General features: G+C 34.7%; 1 protein-coding gene across 1 annotated transcript in view; it reads left to right on the forward strand.

Annotated features, from left to right (window-relative positions):
* The window catches only part of Sycp2 (synaptonemal complex protein 2), a 48,743-nt gene that overhangs the window by 19,042 nt on the left and 15,916 nt on the right, over positions 1-13,785 (forward strand). Inside the window, exons 15-26 of the mRNA XM_055595916.1 lie at positions 842-916; positions 1,314-1,460; positions 2,313-2,412; positions 3,127-3,275; positions 4,427-4,496; positions 4,924-4,981; positions 5,493-5,623; positions 5,753-6,156; positions 10,097-10,224; positions 10,962-10,998; positions 12,075-12,142; positions 12,232-12,289. Coding sequence (XP_055451891.1) covers positions 842-916; positions 1,314-1,460; positions 2,313-2,412; positions 3,127-3,275; positions 4,427-4,496; positions 4,924-4,981; positions 5,493-5,623; positions 5,753-6,156; positions 10,097-10,224; positions 10,962-10,998; positions 12,075-12,142; positions 12,232-12,289 — 1,425 coding nt within the window. The remainder of the gene's footprint in view (positions 1-841; positions 917-1,313; positions 1,461-2,312; positions 2,413-3,126; positions 3,276-4,426; positions 4,497-4,923; positions 4,982-5,492; positions 5,624-5,752; positions 6,157-10,096; positions 10,225-10,961; positions 10,999-12,074; positions 12,143-12,231; positions 12,290-13,785) is intronic.

Here is a 13,785-nt window from a genome sequence, read left to right on the forward strand (position 1 = left end):
GTTGTCTCAGACTGCTACATGTGGACTATGGAATATGTGCATGAACACACAACAAATAATGTAATTTTAAACTGTACTGTGGAGTACCTAGTGGCTCATTAGGTTGTATCCTTTGAGATGCCTTTATAAAATGAAAAAGTCAGGTGACAGAATTGGCTGGCATAGCTACTTAGGTCATTTGATGAGTTACTGCCATGTATTTTTAAAGATTGAAATAAAACAATTTGAAAATATTAAATATTTTGAGAATTATAGAAATGATAGAAGTAAACAGTTGGCCTAGGAGAAAAAAATTACATAAACTGGAGACTATTCATTAAGAGTTATAGTGCAAAGCATGATTATGGAGGTGAGGCTTAAAATAACCTCTGGAGGGACTAGTATTAATGGAAGGCTATACCAACCAAGTACTGTTTAACTGAGACTATACGTGACAATTTATGGAACATTTTAGGGGAATTACTGTCTTAACAAGTTTGGATAATGTAAAAGCTTTATATCAGGCCTGGCTTAGTGGTATGCACCTTTAATATCAGCATTCATTCAGAAGGCAGAGAACAGGTGGATCTCTAAGTTTAAGGCAAGTCCAGGCTACATAGCAAGACCCTGTCTCAAAAATATGTCAAAGATATCACATACTCATTTGCTTATATAGACAGAAAAACGAAAAACTTGAGAGTGGATAGTACTAAGTAATTGAAGTATTCTTAAGTTAGACTCTGTATGCATTTCATATTATGTATGTTTTGGGGATAAATGACAGTTGTAGAAGAAAATGGGTAGGAAGCAAATGCATTAAATAGAAAGAATATGGTATCATTTTGAATTAATTGAATTTTAGGAATTTACCAGAAAACAAGGTATTTCAGTTGCCAAAACATCTATTCATATACTTTTTGATGCAAGTGGATCACAGGTATGTTTCTGACTTACTTGATTTTTATTCAAACTAAATAACAGTATGGTGGTAAAGCTAATTTTAGAGGGTGATTATGTGAAAGCAAATGGTCTCAACAGAAATGGTTCTGTAATAAAGTATTTTAGTTAATGATAATTTCATTGTAGAAGTAAAGAATTACTGAAAATTACAATTTGAGTAATTTTTAAAATGAGAATGGCAGAATTTGTTTGCAAAATTTGCTGTTTTGTTGAATCATTTTGTGAAACTTAGAAAATGCCTAGTAAGCAAAGATAGTGTAAATATAAGAGGAGCAGAAACTTTGCAAAAAAAAAAAAAAAAAAAAGTGGCTTTTGAGAAATCTTTTTTTTTTTAGTTTTTTTAAGTAGAATTTTCTACATTCTAAATCCAATAGATTCTAGTGCCAGAAAGTCAACCATCTTCAGTTAAAGAAGACCTTGCTTATCTAAAAGAGAAATCTAACCACCAAAAGAGACTTACAAATTCTCTAAAACAGGACAACAGCAGCAGCCAGAGTGACAGGAAAAGCAGTCAGGATGAGGTAAATATGAGTGATTTACTCTGTTAAACTACCTCTCTGCTGAAGAAAACAGCTAAAGCATCTAGAATTGTTACAGTATTTCCTTGACCAGTAGAGCATTTCAGTTTTTCTTCCATCTTTTACAGATGCAAAGAAAAGCAAGTATTTTAGCAAGTCATATTTATTATGCTGTGCACCTATAAATTCAAATTAGAGATACCTAATATTAGCTACTTTTTTCATTTGTGCTTTTTTCTATCATATCTTTATTTTGGCTCTAACATAAAATGCAGCTTAAAATGTCATAGGTTTTGAGGTTCTTTCTTCTTCATACATTGAGTCACATTATTTATGTGGTACTTTTTGAAACTTATGGCCCTTATATCTCTGGTTCTACTTAAAAGTTTTGTTACTTTTAGGAATGACTTTGGGGTGATGTGGGGTAAACCAAACCTTTTATTAGAATCAGTGGCTCGAAATTCCTATAATTATTTTACTTTAAATGACAACAAATGAGGGAAAATGTTAAATGCCTATACATACACATGTCATCTTCATGAAATACTGGAAACCACGAGTCATTGGTTAGCTAAATATTTTTAAAATATTTTCAGCTAGTATATAAAGGCACTATGTTGTATAAGACCATGGTGATTTATAAATATTTCAAACAGCATTTTGTCTATTTGCTCATTACCAGCCATGAAGATGAAACCATTTAAGTTAGCCTCAAACAGAGGAATTTGTGGGATATTGTATTTATCTACTTAACCTTTTGCATGTAGTCAAGGCAAAATATTGTGAATAAAATTGTAGGTTATTTAATGCTTAAACAGAGTGTATATTTATTGTGGCTGTTTCTCATGGTTTAAGATCACTACACCTAGCAGAAAGAAAATGTCTGAAGCATCAATGATTGTTTCCAGTACAGACAGATACACTGTGCGAAGTCCAATACTCTTAATTAACACATGTAAGTGTTATATTGTTTACAAGATTTACAGCAAGTATTTTAACAGAGGAATCTTTAATTCTGGGAAATTCTAGATACAATTTTTTAAAATAAGAATTACAGAATCTTCTAACTAGAAGAAAGGTATTGACTTAAATATTTTAAAAAATATTAATATTCTGTTTTAGTAATTATCATAATGTAAGCAGGTGGTATCATAACATAGTGATTAGAAACAGTATTGGGATCATTAGGCTTCTTGGATTTAGTTCTTTACTACCAGATTTGTATTTGACACACAGTATTCTCTGACTAAATTCAGAATCAGTTTATTTTCCAACCCATGGAACCAAAATACCTTCTTAGTGTTTTTTAAAGGATTACATAAAAATCATTCATTCGACAGATAATGATGTGAAATACTGATATAGTACCTGGCACATGCTAGTACTAGTTGCTAGTACGAGTAATGACCTTCCAGTTTAAAAAATCCAATTGCCTGCTGGGTAACAGCCCTGTGCACGACAGACTTCTCAAATTAGTAGTTTCAGATTTGAATCATTCTATGTATTCTTCCTGATGACTATTTTCTCCTCTTGTTAAATGCCGTAGTGTACACTTACTCATTTAAGTCAGAAACCTGGGAACTGTCCTGAGAACTTCCATCTCCAAACTTCCTCATCTAAAAGTACCTCTGAACAACAGGGAAAATAGCTGCTGTCTTTGTTCTTTTAGCAACACCGCAAAAATGTAGGACACCACTGCAAGCAGTAAATTCTGCTGAAAAAGCTGTTTCTAAAATATCAGAAAGTGGAATGGATTATGCAGTGTCACTCAAGTCTATACAATCTGATGGAAGAAATAGATGGAATACTAGAGCCAAAGTAAGGAGATTTTATGTTAAAATAAATTTTAACAAGTTATTTTAGAAATCCGCTGCATAATTAGAATACTGAGCTGCCTTCTTTTCCAAATACTATTTCTATTTATTTAGAAAATGATGGTTTTTTCTAAACAGCAGTTATCCTTGAAAAGGTCCTTCTGGCACATGACCAGTACACTGTACTTACATTAAAACTCTGAAGTATCTATTATACTGTGCCTGAAATGTACACATTGCTAGGAGAAAGGAGCTTTCTATTATTCTTTACTATACAAACCTGTGTCTGCTGTGAAAAGATTAGTACAGAAATGTGAGATCACTGTGGAATGTGTCTTTAAGTATCTCTAGCAAGATTAGAAAGATTAATAAGATTGATATACTCTTAGAGTACAAGCATCTTCAGATACACACATAGGGTGCAGTAAGTACCTAATGAATTAATAAGCCTAACCCCCAAAATGAAAGCTAATTTGAATAGGCAGAAAGATAAGTGGCATAAGAGTTGAATACATTACAAAATGTAGCCAGATTAGCCGTTCACCTTATCTACTTAAGTGTTTAATAAAATCAATATTTTTCTGATTTTGTGGCATGGTCCTCAGTATTGTATAATGACTAGTATCCCAGAGAGGACAGTTAAGGTCAGATAAAATATCTATAGCTAGGTAATAGACTTTGCTGGTAGTGATGGCAGATTTTTTTTTAATCTGGCATTAGGATGAATCTATGGCTGTAGAAAGAAAGATTCAAGAAAAAATTACCTGGGAAATAGCCAAAATTTTTAAATTATTTAATACTTCATAAACTTCAACTTTTTTAACTTTCATAAAAGAGAATAGGGTATGACATCAGCAGCAACAGGAGACATGTATGTGGAGATTCTAGAAATCACCATACCCTTAAGTGTATTGGCTCCGAGATGAGATTAGAAAACTTGTAGAATCTTCTGCCTGCCTCCTTGTCTGCTGTGAAAGTTATGTTCTTGAGTTTTAAGGTAGGCAATGATCTAAAAATATGTGTAACTTTTATGAAATACATATACCATCTAATTTTCATACTAAAGCAAACTTACATTTTCAGACCTTAATGGTTTGAAATTAAATTTATGTAATTCTTTAATTTATGTTTATATATGTTTTCTCTTTTTGATAGCATAATAAAACTACTAAAACTGTAGAAAACAAAGAAAATGAGAACAGTGAAGCCCCAGACCAAAATTTCAGTAAGTGCTTTTGTGGATTAATTACAGTCATTGTGAATACACCTGCAAAAGTATGTATGTGTACACATATACAAACATTTAAGTGTGTGCCTGGGTTGCATGTGTGTCTGCATGCTTATGTGTATCTGCAAGTGGGTGGGAGAGAAGAGATCAACTGATCACTTTCTAGTATTTTTAACCCCAGTGTCTTTCATTAATTGAAAGTAGTAAGTTCTTAATAACTGTGCTGACATAATATAAAGAAATATTGATTTGATGAGCCTATTTTAGACCACATAACCTCTGCTTCCAGGAAATTTGTGTCTGAGAGGAAGGGCACAGGGCCAATGTTATCATCCCCAATTGTCCACTTTTATAGGAATATACTCTCACTTCAGTCTTCTAACTGTATGAAAAAGTAAACATGCGATGGTTTTGTTTTGTTTAGATGAAGTTGAGGACACTCTTTCTGATGCATTTACAGCGGGAAAAGTAGATAAGCCTGTGTGAGTATGACAGAAGCCATCACAACACTTATCATGTATTCATATTATTTTAGGTGAATAAAATTATATTTAACAGAATTGAAAGAAAGGCCTTTATATAATTAAAATGCAATTTCAAACATAGCTTTAATACAGGTGATGGTTATGATGGACAATAAAGAATGGGTTGTTTTTCTTTCCATATGAAGCAATCATTAGATCTTTAAAATGCTAGAGTAGACCACTACGGATGATGTCAGTAGTAGACCACCAAGGTAGATTTACCTTGGTTTAAATTTAGAGTAAGGTAGGATATGCAAAGATGTACTTCAGGTATATAGCAGTGTGATAACAATAATGGTACTTTTCTAGTATTTTTAACCTGATGAATCTTATAATGCTCACATGCTGTATGAAAGCTTTTCCACACTTAACTACTATTACGTTCTCAAAAAACATTGAATATTATATAAAAACATCATGTCATGTACTAATGTTCGATAATATATTGAATAAGTAACTTTTTTTCTAGATTACCTGGAATTTCAGACATGTCGAAAAATAAACCACATTCCAAATGGGCATGTTGGACACCTGTAACTACTATCAAACTCTGCAATAACCAGAGAGCCGGTGCATTACCAGAAGACACTTTTACCGGAGGTGAAGATAATATTTCCTGTTAATGCAATAGTGTTCAGGAAACACACTTTTCCTAAGTATCTAACAAGTAATTTTGTTTATAACAAAATTTAAGTGTTAGCAATATATTCATTCTCATTTTTCCACTAGATACTGGTATCAACAATAAATGCAATAAACAAAAATCAGCATCTGATGATGAATCTGAAGAAACACAAAGGATAAAATGCAGTAAAAATGTAATCAAGTGTAACAAGTCAGATCAAGCAGAAGTTTGTGAAAGAAATATTCAGGAAGAAAATCATCCTAAATATTCACAAAAGAAAAATACTGAAAATGTAAACCAGAATGATTGGCATATTGAATCTGAAACTACTTATAAATCAGTACTTCTGAATAAGACAACTGAAGAATCACTCATCTATAAGAAGACGTGTGTATTGTCAAAAGATGTGAATACTACTATCTGTGATAAAAGCATGAGGAGTCAGACAAAATCAAGGAAAGAGCTGATGTCTGAACTTAATTCATGTGAGCTAAAAGAAATACCAATGGTGAGTATTGAATGTATTGAATTCTTACACAGAGGCTTGATTGATTGCTATAGAGTTGACATGGATAAATGTTTATTTTTTTTTCTTTAGTTGAGTTCATAGATGCCTCCTTAAGCTTCCCTTTCTCCTCCCTAACACAGCTCCATATAACCAGGCATTTCAGTATATATGAACTGTTCTGGTCTTTATAATATTTCTTTTCCATGAGTAGCTATTGCATGTACTGTCACTTTGTAAGTAAGACCTATAATTATCCTAGTTGGCCTTCTATTGCTTTGATTTACACCATGACCAAAAGGAACTTGAGGAAGAAAGAGTTTGTTTCAGTTTACAGATTGCAGTGCAGGGAAGTCAGCTTGTTTTCCATAGCTCACTCAGTCTGCTTTCTTACATAGACCTAGGACCACCTGCCCAGGGCTGACATCATCCGTAGTGGTCTAATCCCCTTTATGTCAGTCATTAATCAAGAAATTGCCCATACAGGCAGTCTGATGGAGGCAACCCCATCAATTAAGATTCCTTCTTGCCTGTTAACTGTATCTTTTTCAAGTTGATAACTAACCAGCACAAATGGTAAAAAAAATAATAATAATAAGTTGTGTTATTTTTGGCATTGGCTTCCTCTTTATGTAGAAGAATGGCTAAGGCTGTTTCATAGAACTTGGCATATGGTAGACATTTTTTTTTCCTGGAGTACAGAAACCTGACTGAGCATCTGTTAGGGTTTATATGTACTGTAGGGACCTCAAAGGCTGTGTCTTGAAGGCTTGGTCCCAGCTAGGGAATCCAGCCTTTGAGAGTTGATTAGCTCATGAAGATAGCAACTTCACCAATGGATTATTAGGCCATTAATGGTGTCCATACTGAATGGACTATTAGAGGGCTTGGTTGGTGGGAGCAGATCACCGGAGGCATGTTTTTGAAGAGTATATTTTATCCTGGCCTCTTCCTTCTGTTTGTCTGGCATGCTCTGTAGTTGCTACAAAATAAAAGTATACATCTCTGCCTCACTGTAGTCACCATAATTTTCAACTTAACCTCATGACTAAAGTGACAAGGACAAGACACTCTGGACTACAATCTCTGAAATCATGAGGAGAAAAGCCCCATAACTTTATCCTTTTAAGTTCTCTCAAGTGTTTATCATAATGTTAAAAACCCAGCATTGCAACCTTTTCTAAGTTATGTTTCTTTAAATGCAACTTACTATTATTTTTCCCTAATAGTGCTATTTCCTGTATCATTACACAACATTTCCTGTCCTTTCTGTGGCTGATCAGTTTCCTATAGTCATCTGACTTTATAGATAAGCACAGAACAATAGCACCTCTATAGCTCAAATACCAAAGGAAAAGATTTGGTTTTGCTTCATAGTTTGAAAGATTCCATCTGTGGCCTCTGGCAGGGAGCTCATGGCAGAAAAAGCTGCTCACCATATAGTGACAAGAAATAGAAAAAAGGGGAGGGCAAGGAGGTTCCGAAGGGCCTTGAGGATAATTTATACTCATCAAAGCCTTATCCTTGGGTAATTATTTTTTCCATAATGGCATCTCTTACATCCTAACCCATTCAACTGTGAATTTATCAGTAAAGCAACTCATTGATGAGATTGCACTGTCGGATCCATTGATGTCTCTCAGTAGTTCCCCTAGCTGGGGCAAAGATTTCAAAACATGAGCCTTTCAGTGTAGAGCAGGTGGGCCTTGCAACACAGGGAGGGGTAGGAGGGAGCTGGCCCAGAGCAAGAGTAAGTTTGAAACCTGTCCAAACTTGGAAAAATCTCATCTTGAGACCTACAGGAGTAGGCCAGCTTCCTCTGTGCTCTGCGCCTGCTTGTCCTGGTGATGTATTCTTACAACCTTTACCTCTGCTACCTTTAAGGCAGTCACATAGCCTGGTGACAAGGTTTCAGGTTAAACTTCCTCTCTCCTTATAAGGACATGTTCAGCAAGCACTGGAATTCCTCTTCATGCAAATTAAACATTCCATGCACCTTGGCTGCAGCCAGTGATGTACCCTCACCCTGACAACTCATACCCACCTCCCAAGCTTTCTATGGTCCTGCAATAAAGAGAGCTGTTTGACTGAAAACTGTCTTCAAAAGGCTGTTTCTCCCACATTCAAGATGACTGAGATCCTGCCTGCACCCACACTCCCCAGCTAAAGATCCCTTCATCCAGTCCAGCCTAATGTGCTATGTGCCTGGATGCACCAAGGGGAAAAGCAGAGCTAGGACACCATCTCTCTATTGTTTTCTTTTAATCTTCCTGATATAACCAGCTGCTTCCAAAGATTACTTGGTGTAATTATGATGTGTAATTACATCAATTGTTTTCAAATTGATGTAAAATTAGGTTCATTTCTTTCAGTTGTCTTCAGTTTGGGGGTTCTGGTTTACTTTTTCCAGAGACAGTTTCCAATGAAACAGTTCTCTATATTGGGGGAAACAAGGGCTATATGAACCTTGGGGAGTTGTGTGTGCTGGGACATGCAGTCTCAGAACAGGGATGGAACAGTTCTACTCCTACCAATCTCAACAAGATTTTCAGGGTTTGGGCAAGTCTCAGCCTCACTCTTACTTCTAGGCTGGCTCCCCCCAGTCACATGGCTCACCTGCTTCACATTTCAGGAGGACAATTCATTTGCACACTATAGTGTGTGTGTGTGTGTGTGTGTGTGTGTGTGTGTGTGTGTGTGTGTTTTATCTAGGTATGTAAATCCCCTTCTATTCTTAGTTTGCTGAGTTAGTATTTTATCAGTTTATCAGTTGTGCATCTGTTGGTTTGTTGGTAGGACTTTCTCCCTCAAGCTATCTGGTTAGAGATGACAGACATTGAGTTTTAATGTTGACACAGCCTTGCATACCAGGAGTAAGTACTACTTGTTTCTGAGGTGCAATTCTTTTCATTTATTAGATTTGATTTGTTATCTGTGTTCATGAGAGCTACTGGTTAGTTTTCTTATTTTATGATATTTTTGTTTGTGCCTTCTAGGGTATAATACAGAGAACCTGATATAATTTCTTCATTAATTGAACTCACTAGTAAACCCACCTGGAGGTGGTGCCTTTTGTAATGGAAAATTAAACACTGATTGAATCCATAAATACATTAAGATTAGTATTTAATTTAGACATTTCTAGGTAACCCCATTATATTTTGGGTTCATGGGAAGTTTAATCCAACTTGCCTATATTTATGGTATATACCAGGATTCGTGGTGAGAGCTTACCTAAGGTCACAAATCTGCCTCAAGCCTGTCTCCTAGTGAGGCATTTTAGAAGTTCTAAAACAACTTAACTTAAAAATTGTTTGACTCAAATCAGAAATTCCATAATCAGGAATTACTTCATCTGAACAGCAGTACATCTTCAATAAGATTCCATAGGAAGTTTGTTCAATCAAGGTGGACAAATACCCAGAAAGTGACAGTTCACACAATGCCAGATTTTAGAGAGATCCATTTCTGGGGTGTATCACAGTATAGACCTTACAAAATACCAGATCACCTCCTAAAACGTCCACATGCCTAATTAGCTCCTTTAACAGAATGGCTCTCGACAGAATGATGGCCTCTTCATTACTGGCATTAGCAATTTATATTTTTGTTTGTTTGTTTTATTCCTAAGTTAACTTTGCTGGAAGGTTGCCAGTTTTAATGATTTTTTTTTAAGAACTGTCTTTTTTCCTCGGAAGTACTTTAAATACCTGTATAAAAGCTAAAAAAAAAAAAAAAAAAAAAATGTACCAAGCACTTAGCATGTCTCTTTATGTGGAATGGTTTTGATTGCTGCATATAGTCCAGACTTACTAATTTCTGACTTTTTTCTTTAGATCGCCATAGAAGCAGATTTTCTAAACTTTCTCTTCAACTTTTTTCTTTTCTCTTGAAAGTTATGAAAGTTAACTGATAGTTTTAAAGTAACTTATAATTGTTTCAGAGAGAAAATTCAGAAGAGAAAGGACTTACTGGTGCAGCAGAATCCTTGATAAGCCAAATTAGTAAGAGGTACAACCCAAGTGATAGCATGATATCAACAAGAAAAATAAAGGAGCCCCGGAATGGCAGGTAGAGTCAGAAATTGAAATATGAGCATTTTTAACAAATACAACTAAATTGGCTGGCATAGTATGGGAAAGGCTTTAGGGACACATTTGAATAATACAACTTCTAGTACAAAATAATTACTAATTTCTTTTATTACTACTAGTGGCTATTTAAATTATATGATATAAAACATTCTAGAATGTGGTTATACTATATAAAGTACCAAAGAGTAAAGCAATACAGTGTGGCATTCAAAGAGAAATCTGTAAGATGTAAATATCTTAATATTTTATTTATACACCTAGTAATGACCAAAGCTAGATGTGCTAAAAAATGCTTTGTTATTGAAATGCAAGGTGTCAGTGAGCTAAAATGTGTATTAACTAATATTTCTTGTTTGCAATATTTTTGAAAGATGATTCTTATCATAAACATCCATTTATAGACTGTGAGAGTGTTCATTCACATTAAAATTCACTCTGGCCATATAGAGTAAGAAAAAAGTACTTTCCTGGATTAACTATACCTTTTACAGTATTTAGCACTTGCTCCTATATTATTGATGCCACTTAGATTTTTAACTGTGATAGTCACAATTTATTGTGAGATTGTAAAACTATCAGACTGACATATTTTATTTTGGGTTTGTGTTGGTGCCCATTTTTTAGCATAGTTAATAGTATATAGGATAGTGTTTCTGAAAAATATTTTACTGATATTAAGTTGTTCTGTAAATTTGTCACTTATCTTTGTTGTAGTGGGTTTTCAAAGAAACCTGACTTGGAGTTCAATGAGGTGGGTGCTGCTTAACTTCACCAGTCTCTATATAGTCAGACTCATTATTTGATTGTAAGCACTAAAATACTAAGTAAAAAAAATGGAATTGGATTTAAGGTTATAGAATACTGCTAAATGGATTATAACAATTGACAAATTTAGTCACAAGTTACTTAAATAACTCTAGCTTTCTTTTTTTTTTAATAAAAATAAAAAACCCACATGGTACACTACCATAATTCCAGTTGCTCAGAAAGCTAAGGCAGATATTTACAAGTTCATGGTCTTTCTAGGTAACTTTCATTAAGATCCTTTCTTAAAAAAAAGATAACTAAGGATAATATTACCTCAGTGGTGTCTGGTACTTTGCCTATTAATCATACCTGAGGTACTAGGTGCAACCCCCATACCATGAAGATTGTTTCAAACAGAGATACAGTATTTTCACTTTTGGGTCAATGATTTAGTATGAAATCAGTCTATTATAATCTCTTCTCTATGTTTTTTGTTCTGTTTTCCTAGCTGATTCCATCTGTCCTGACAATCTTGATTTTGTTAAAATATGTGTTGTTTACTAGGTTTAAAATACAGATCCTCTGTGATTTACCATTTATATTTTTTGCATGTTCACTTAATTTGTCTAATATCAAGGGTCCACTCTGATTCTTAGCTTGTTGTTATACTAGTCTCTACGTGTTGTTTTTTTTTCCTTATAGCATATTTGTGCCAAATCCTTCATTATATTTAAATAATAGCTTATTTATTTTTCAAAATTCACAACTTTAACTGTGTCCTCTTCTTGTTCAGAAGCCTGCTTTGATCACTGCTGCTTGCTGGTTGTTGAAATAAGAGGAGATATAGAATGGTTTCTAATTTAAAAAAAACTGTCTTTGCATGATAGTGGTTTTATGAAGAGATGTTTTTGCTCAGTTGATTCATTTTCACTAAGAAAAATGTTACAGATGCTAGATTTATTAGTAAAAGCACAACTAGAAGATCTGTCACAGTTTAATTGCACTTATGACTTGTCTGATGCAGATAGCAATCTCATGTTTAAATGTTTTTATGTAAACCTATTTCTTATTTTGGAAAAGGTTCAGAAAAAGAGTTACAGAAAACTGAAGACAACTTTTGTTAATGTTACTTCTGAATGTCCACCACTGTGAGTAAATCTTCGTAAGTGCTTGTTATTTAAAGAGACTGAATCTTGTTCTTATGCAGTGGCACTGACATTACCTTTGTTTTTCACAGGAATGATGTATATAATTTCAGCTTGAATGGTGCCGAAGAACCTGTTATAAAACTTGGAGTAAGCTAGAAATCCACTGATTTTGTGCTTAGTTCTTCTGTAATCACCTTGAAGCTATCTGCAGTTATGGGCTTATGTTTGAGATGCATTCTGAGATAGACATACTTTACAGTGTTTAAAAATATAAAATGGTTTGTTTGGATAGCAAGCATAGGTATATCTACGCAGGGTTTTTTCCTATTCTTAAAAAAATATATGGAAAATGAGTTAACTGAGGCTTAGCAGTACATTAGACTTGATCTTTAAAAAATTATGATCCTATCAGTGGACTTGGGGAGTGGCATGCATGCAGAAAGGGGAGGGAGGGTGGGATCAGGAGGGGAGGAGGGAGGGGCTTATGGGGGGATACAAAATGAATAAAGTGTAATTAATAAATTAAAAAAATTATGATCCATTTGAATATATTAATAAGAAACTCTCTAACTCCAATAATGTGTTGGTGTCCCATTAGGGAAAGAAACCATTGCTATTTAACTAAGAGCAAACCTCATTTGAATTCTTTGTGGTGTTTTTTTTTCCTCCCTCTGTCTTCCGTCTTCCTCTGCCAGTTGTATGAGTCTGAATCCTTACCTGCTTGAATGGCTTTGTGTCTATCTTTCTGTATGTCTATGTGTCTGTAACAAAAGGTTTTTGTCTGTGTTTATTGATCAACACAGGAAGTGTCACATGGGGAAGGATAGGGATACTTTACAGAAATCTGTAACAGAGTTTGACAAGGAATTAAGTCACTAATTCCAACTGACCCCCAAAACATAATTTTTTATCATGAAATAGCCAAATGTTATGTTCAGTGTTTATGTTGGATATTTATTTTTTAAGATTGCTTTCAACCTCTGTGTTGCTATCTTCAGCAAATGATTATTAGAATGCTCCTGCATTTATTCTGAGTCAGGAGCATGGAAGAGTATGTAATTTAAGATTACAGATACACGTTAGCCTAGGTTATAAAAGTTTTTTACATTGGAAATCTAAGCCAAGTAAGGTTGGTTGTTAGGTTGTTTTCTTAAAAGCAGGTAAAACAAGCAGATTGAATAAACTGTAGGCTAGCAGTCTTAAGTGACCTCACATGTGTTATTAAACTATTCAGTAAGGTCCAGGAAAACTTACAGTCTCTGAGAATATAAGAGATTTTTTTCTTTTTTAATATAATTTTTTTATTTATTACAATATATTTACTTTTTGTTCCAGCAGTAGTCCCAACCCTATTCCCCTCTCAATCCTGCCCTCCCTCCCTCATCTCCTCCCATGCCCCTTCCCCAATCCACTGATAGGGGAGGTCCTCCTTCCCTTCCATCTGACCCTAGCCTATCAGGTCTCATCAGAACTGTCTTTCATAGTCTTCCTCTGTGGCCTGGTAAGGGTGCCCTCCTCAAGGGGAAGTGCTCAAAGAGCCAGCCACTGAGTTCATGTCAGAGACAACCCCTGTTCCCCTTACTAGGAAACCCATTTGGAGACTGAGCTGCTACGGGCTACATCTGTGCAGGGGTTTTATGTTA

Source organism: Psammomys obesus, unplaced genomic scaffold (genome assembly GCF_907164565.1).
Source record: "Psammomys obesus unplaced genomic scaffold, mPsaObe1.curated_primary_1811, whole genome shotgun sequence".
Taxonomy (NCBI): Eukaryota; Metazoa; Chordata; class Mammalia; order Rodentia; family Muridae; genus Psammomys; species Psammomys obesus.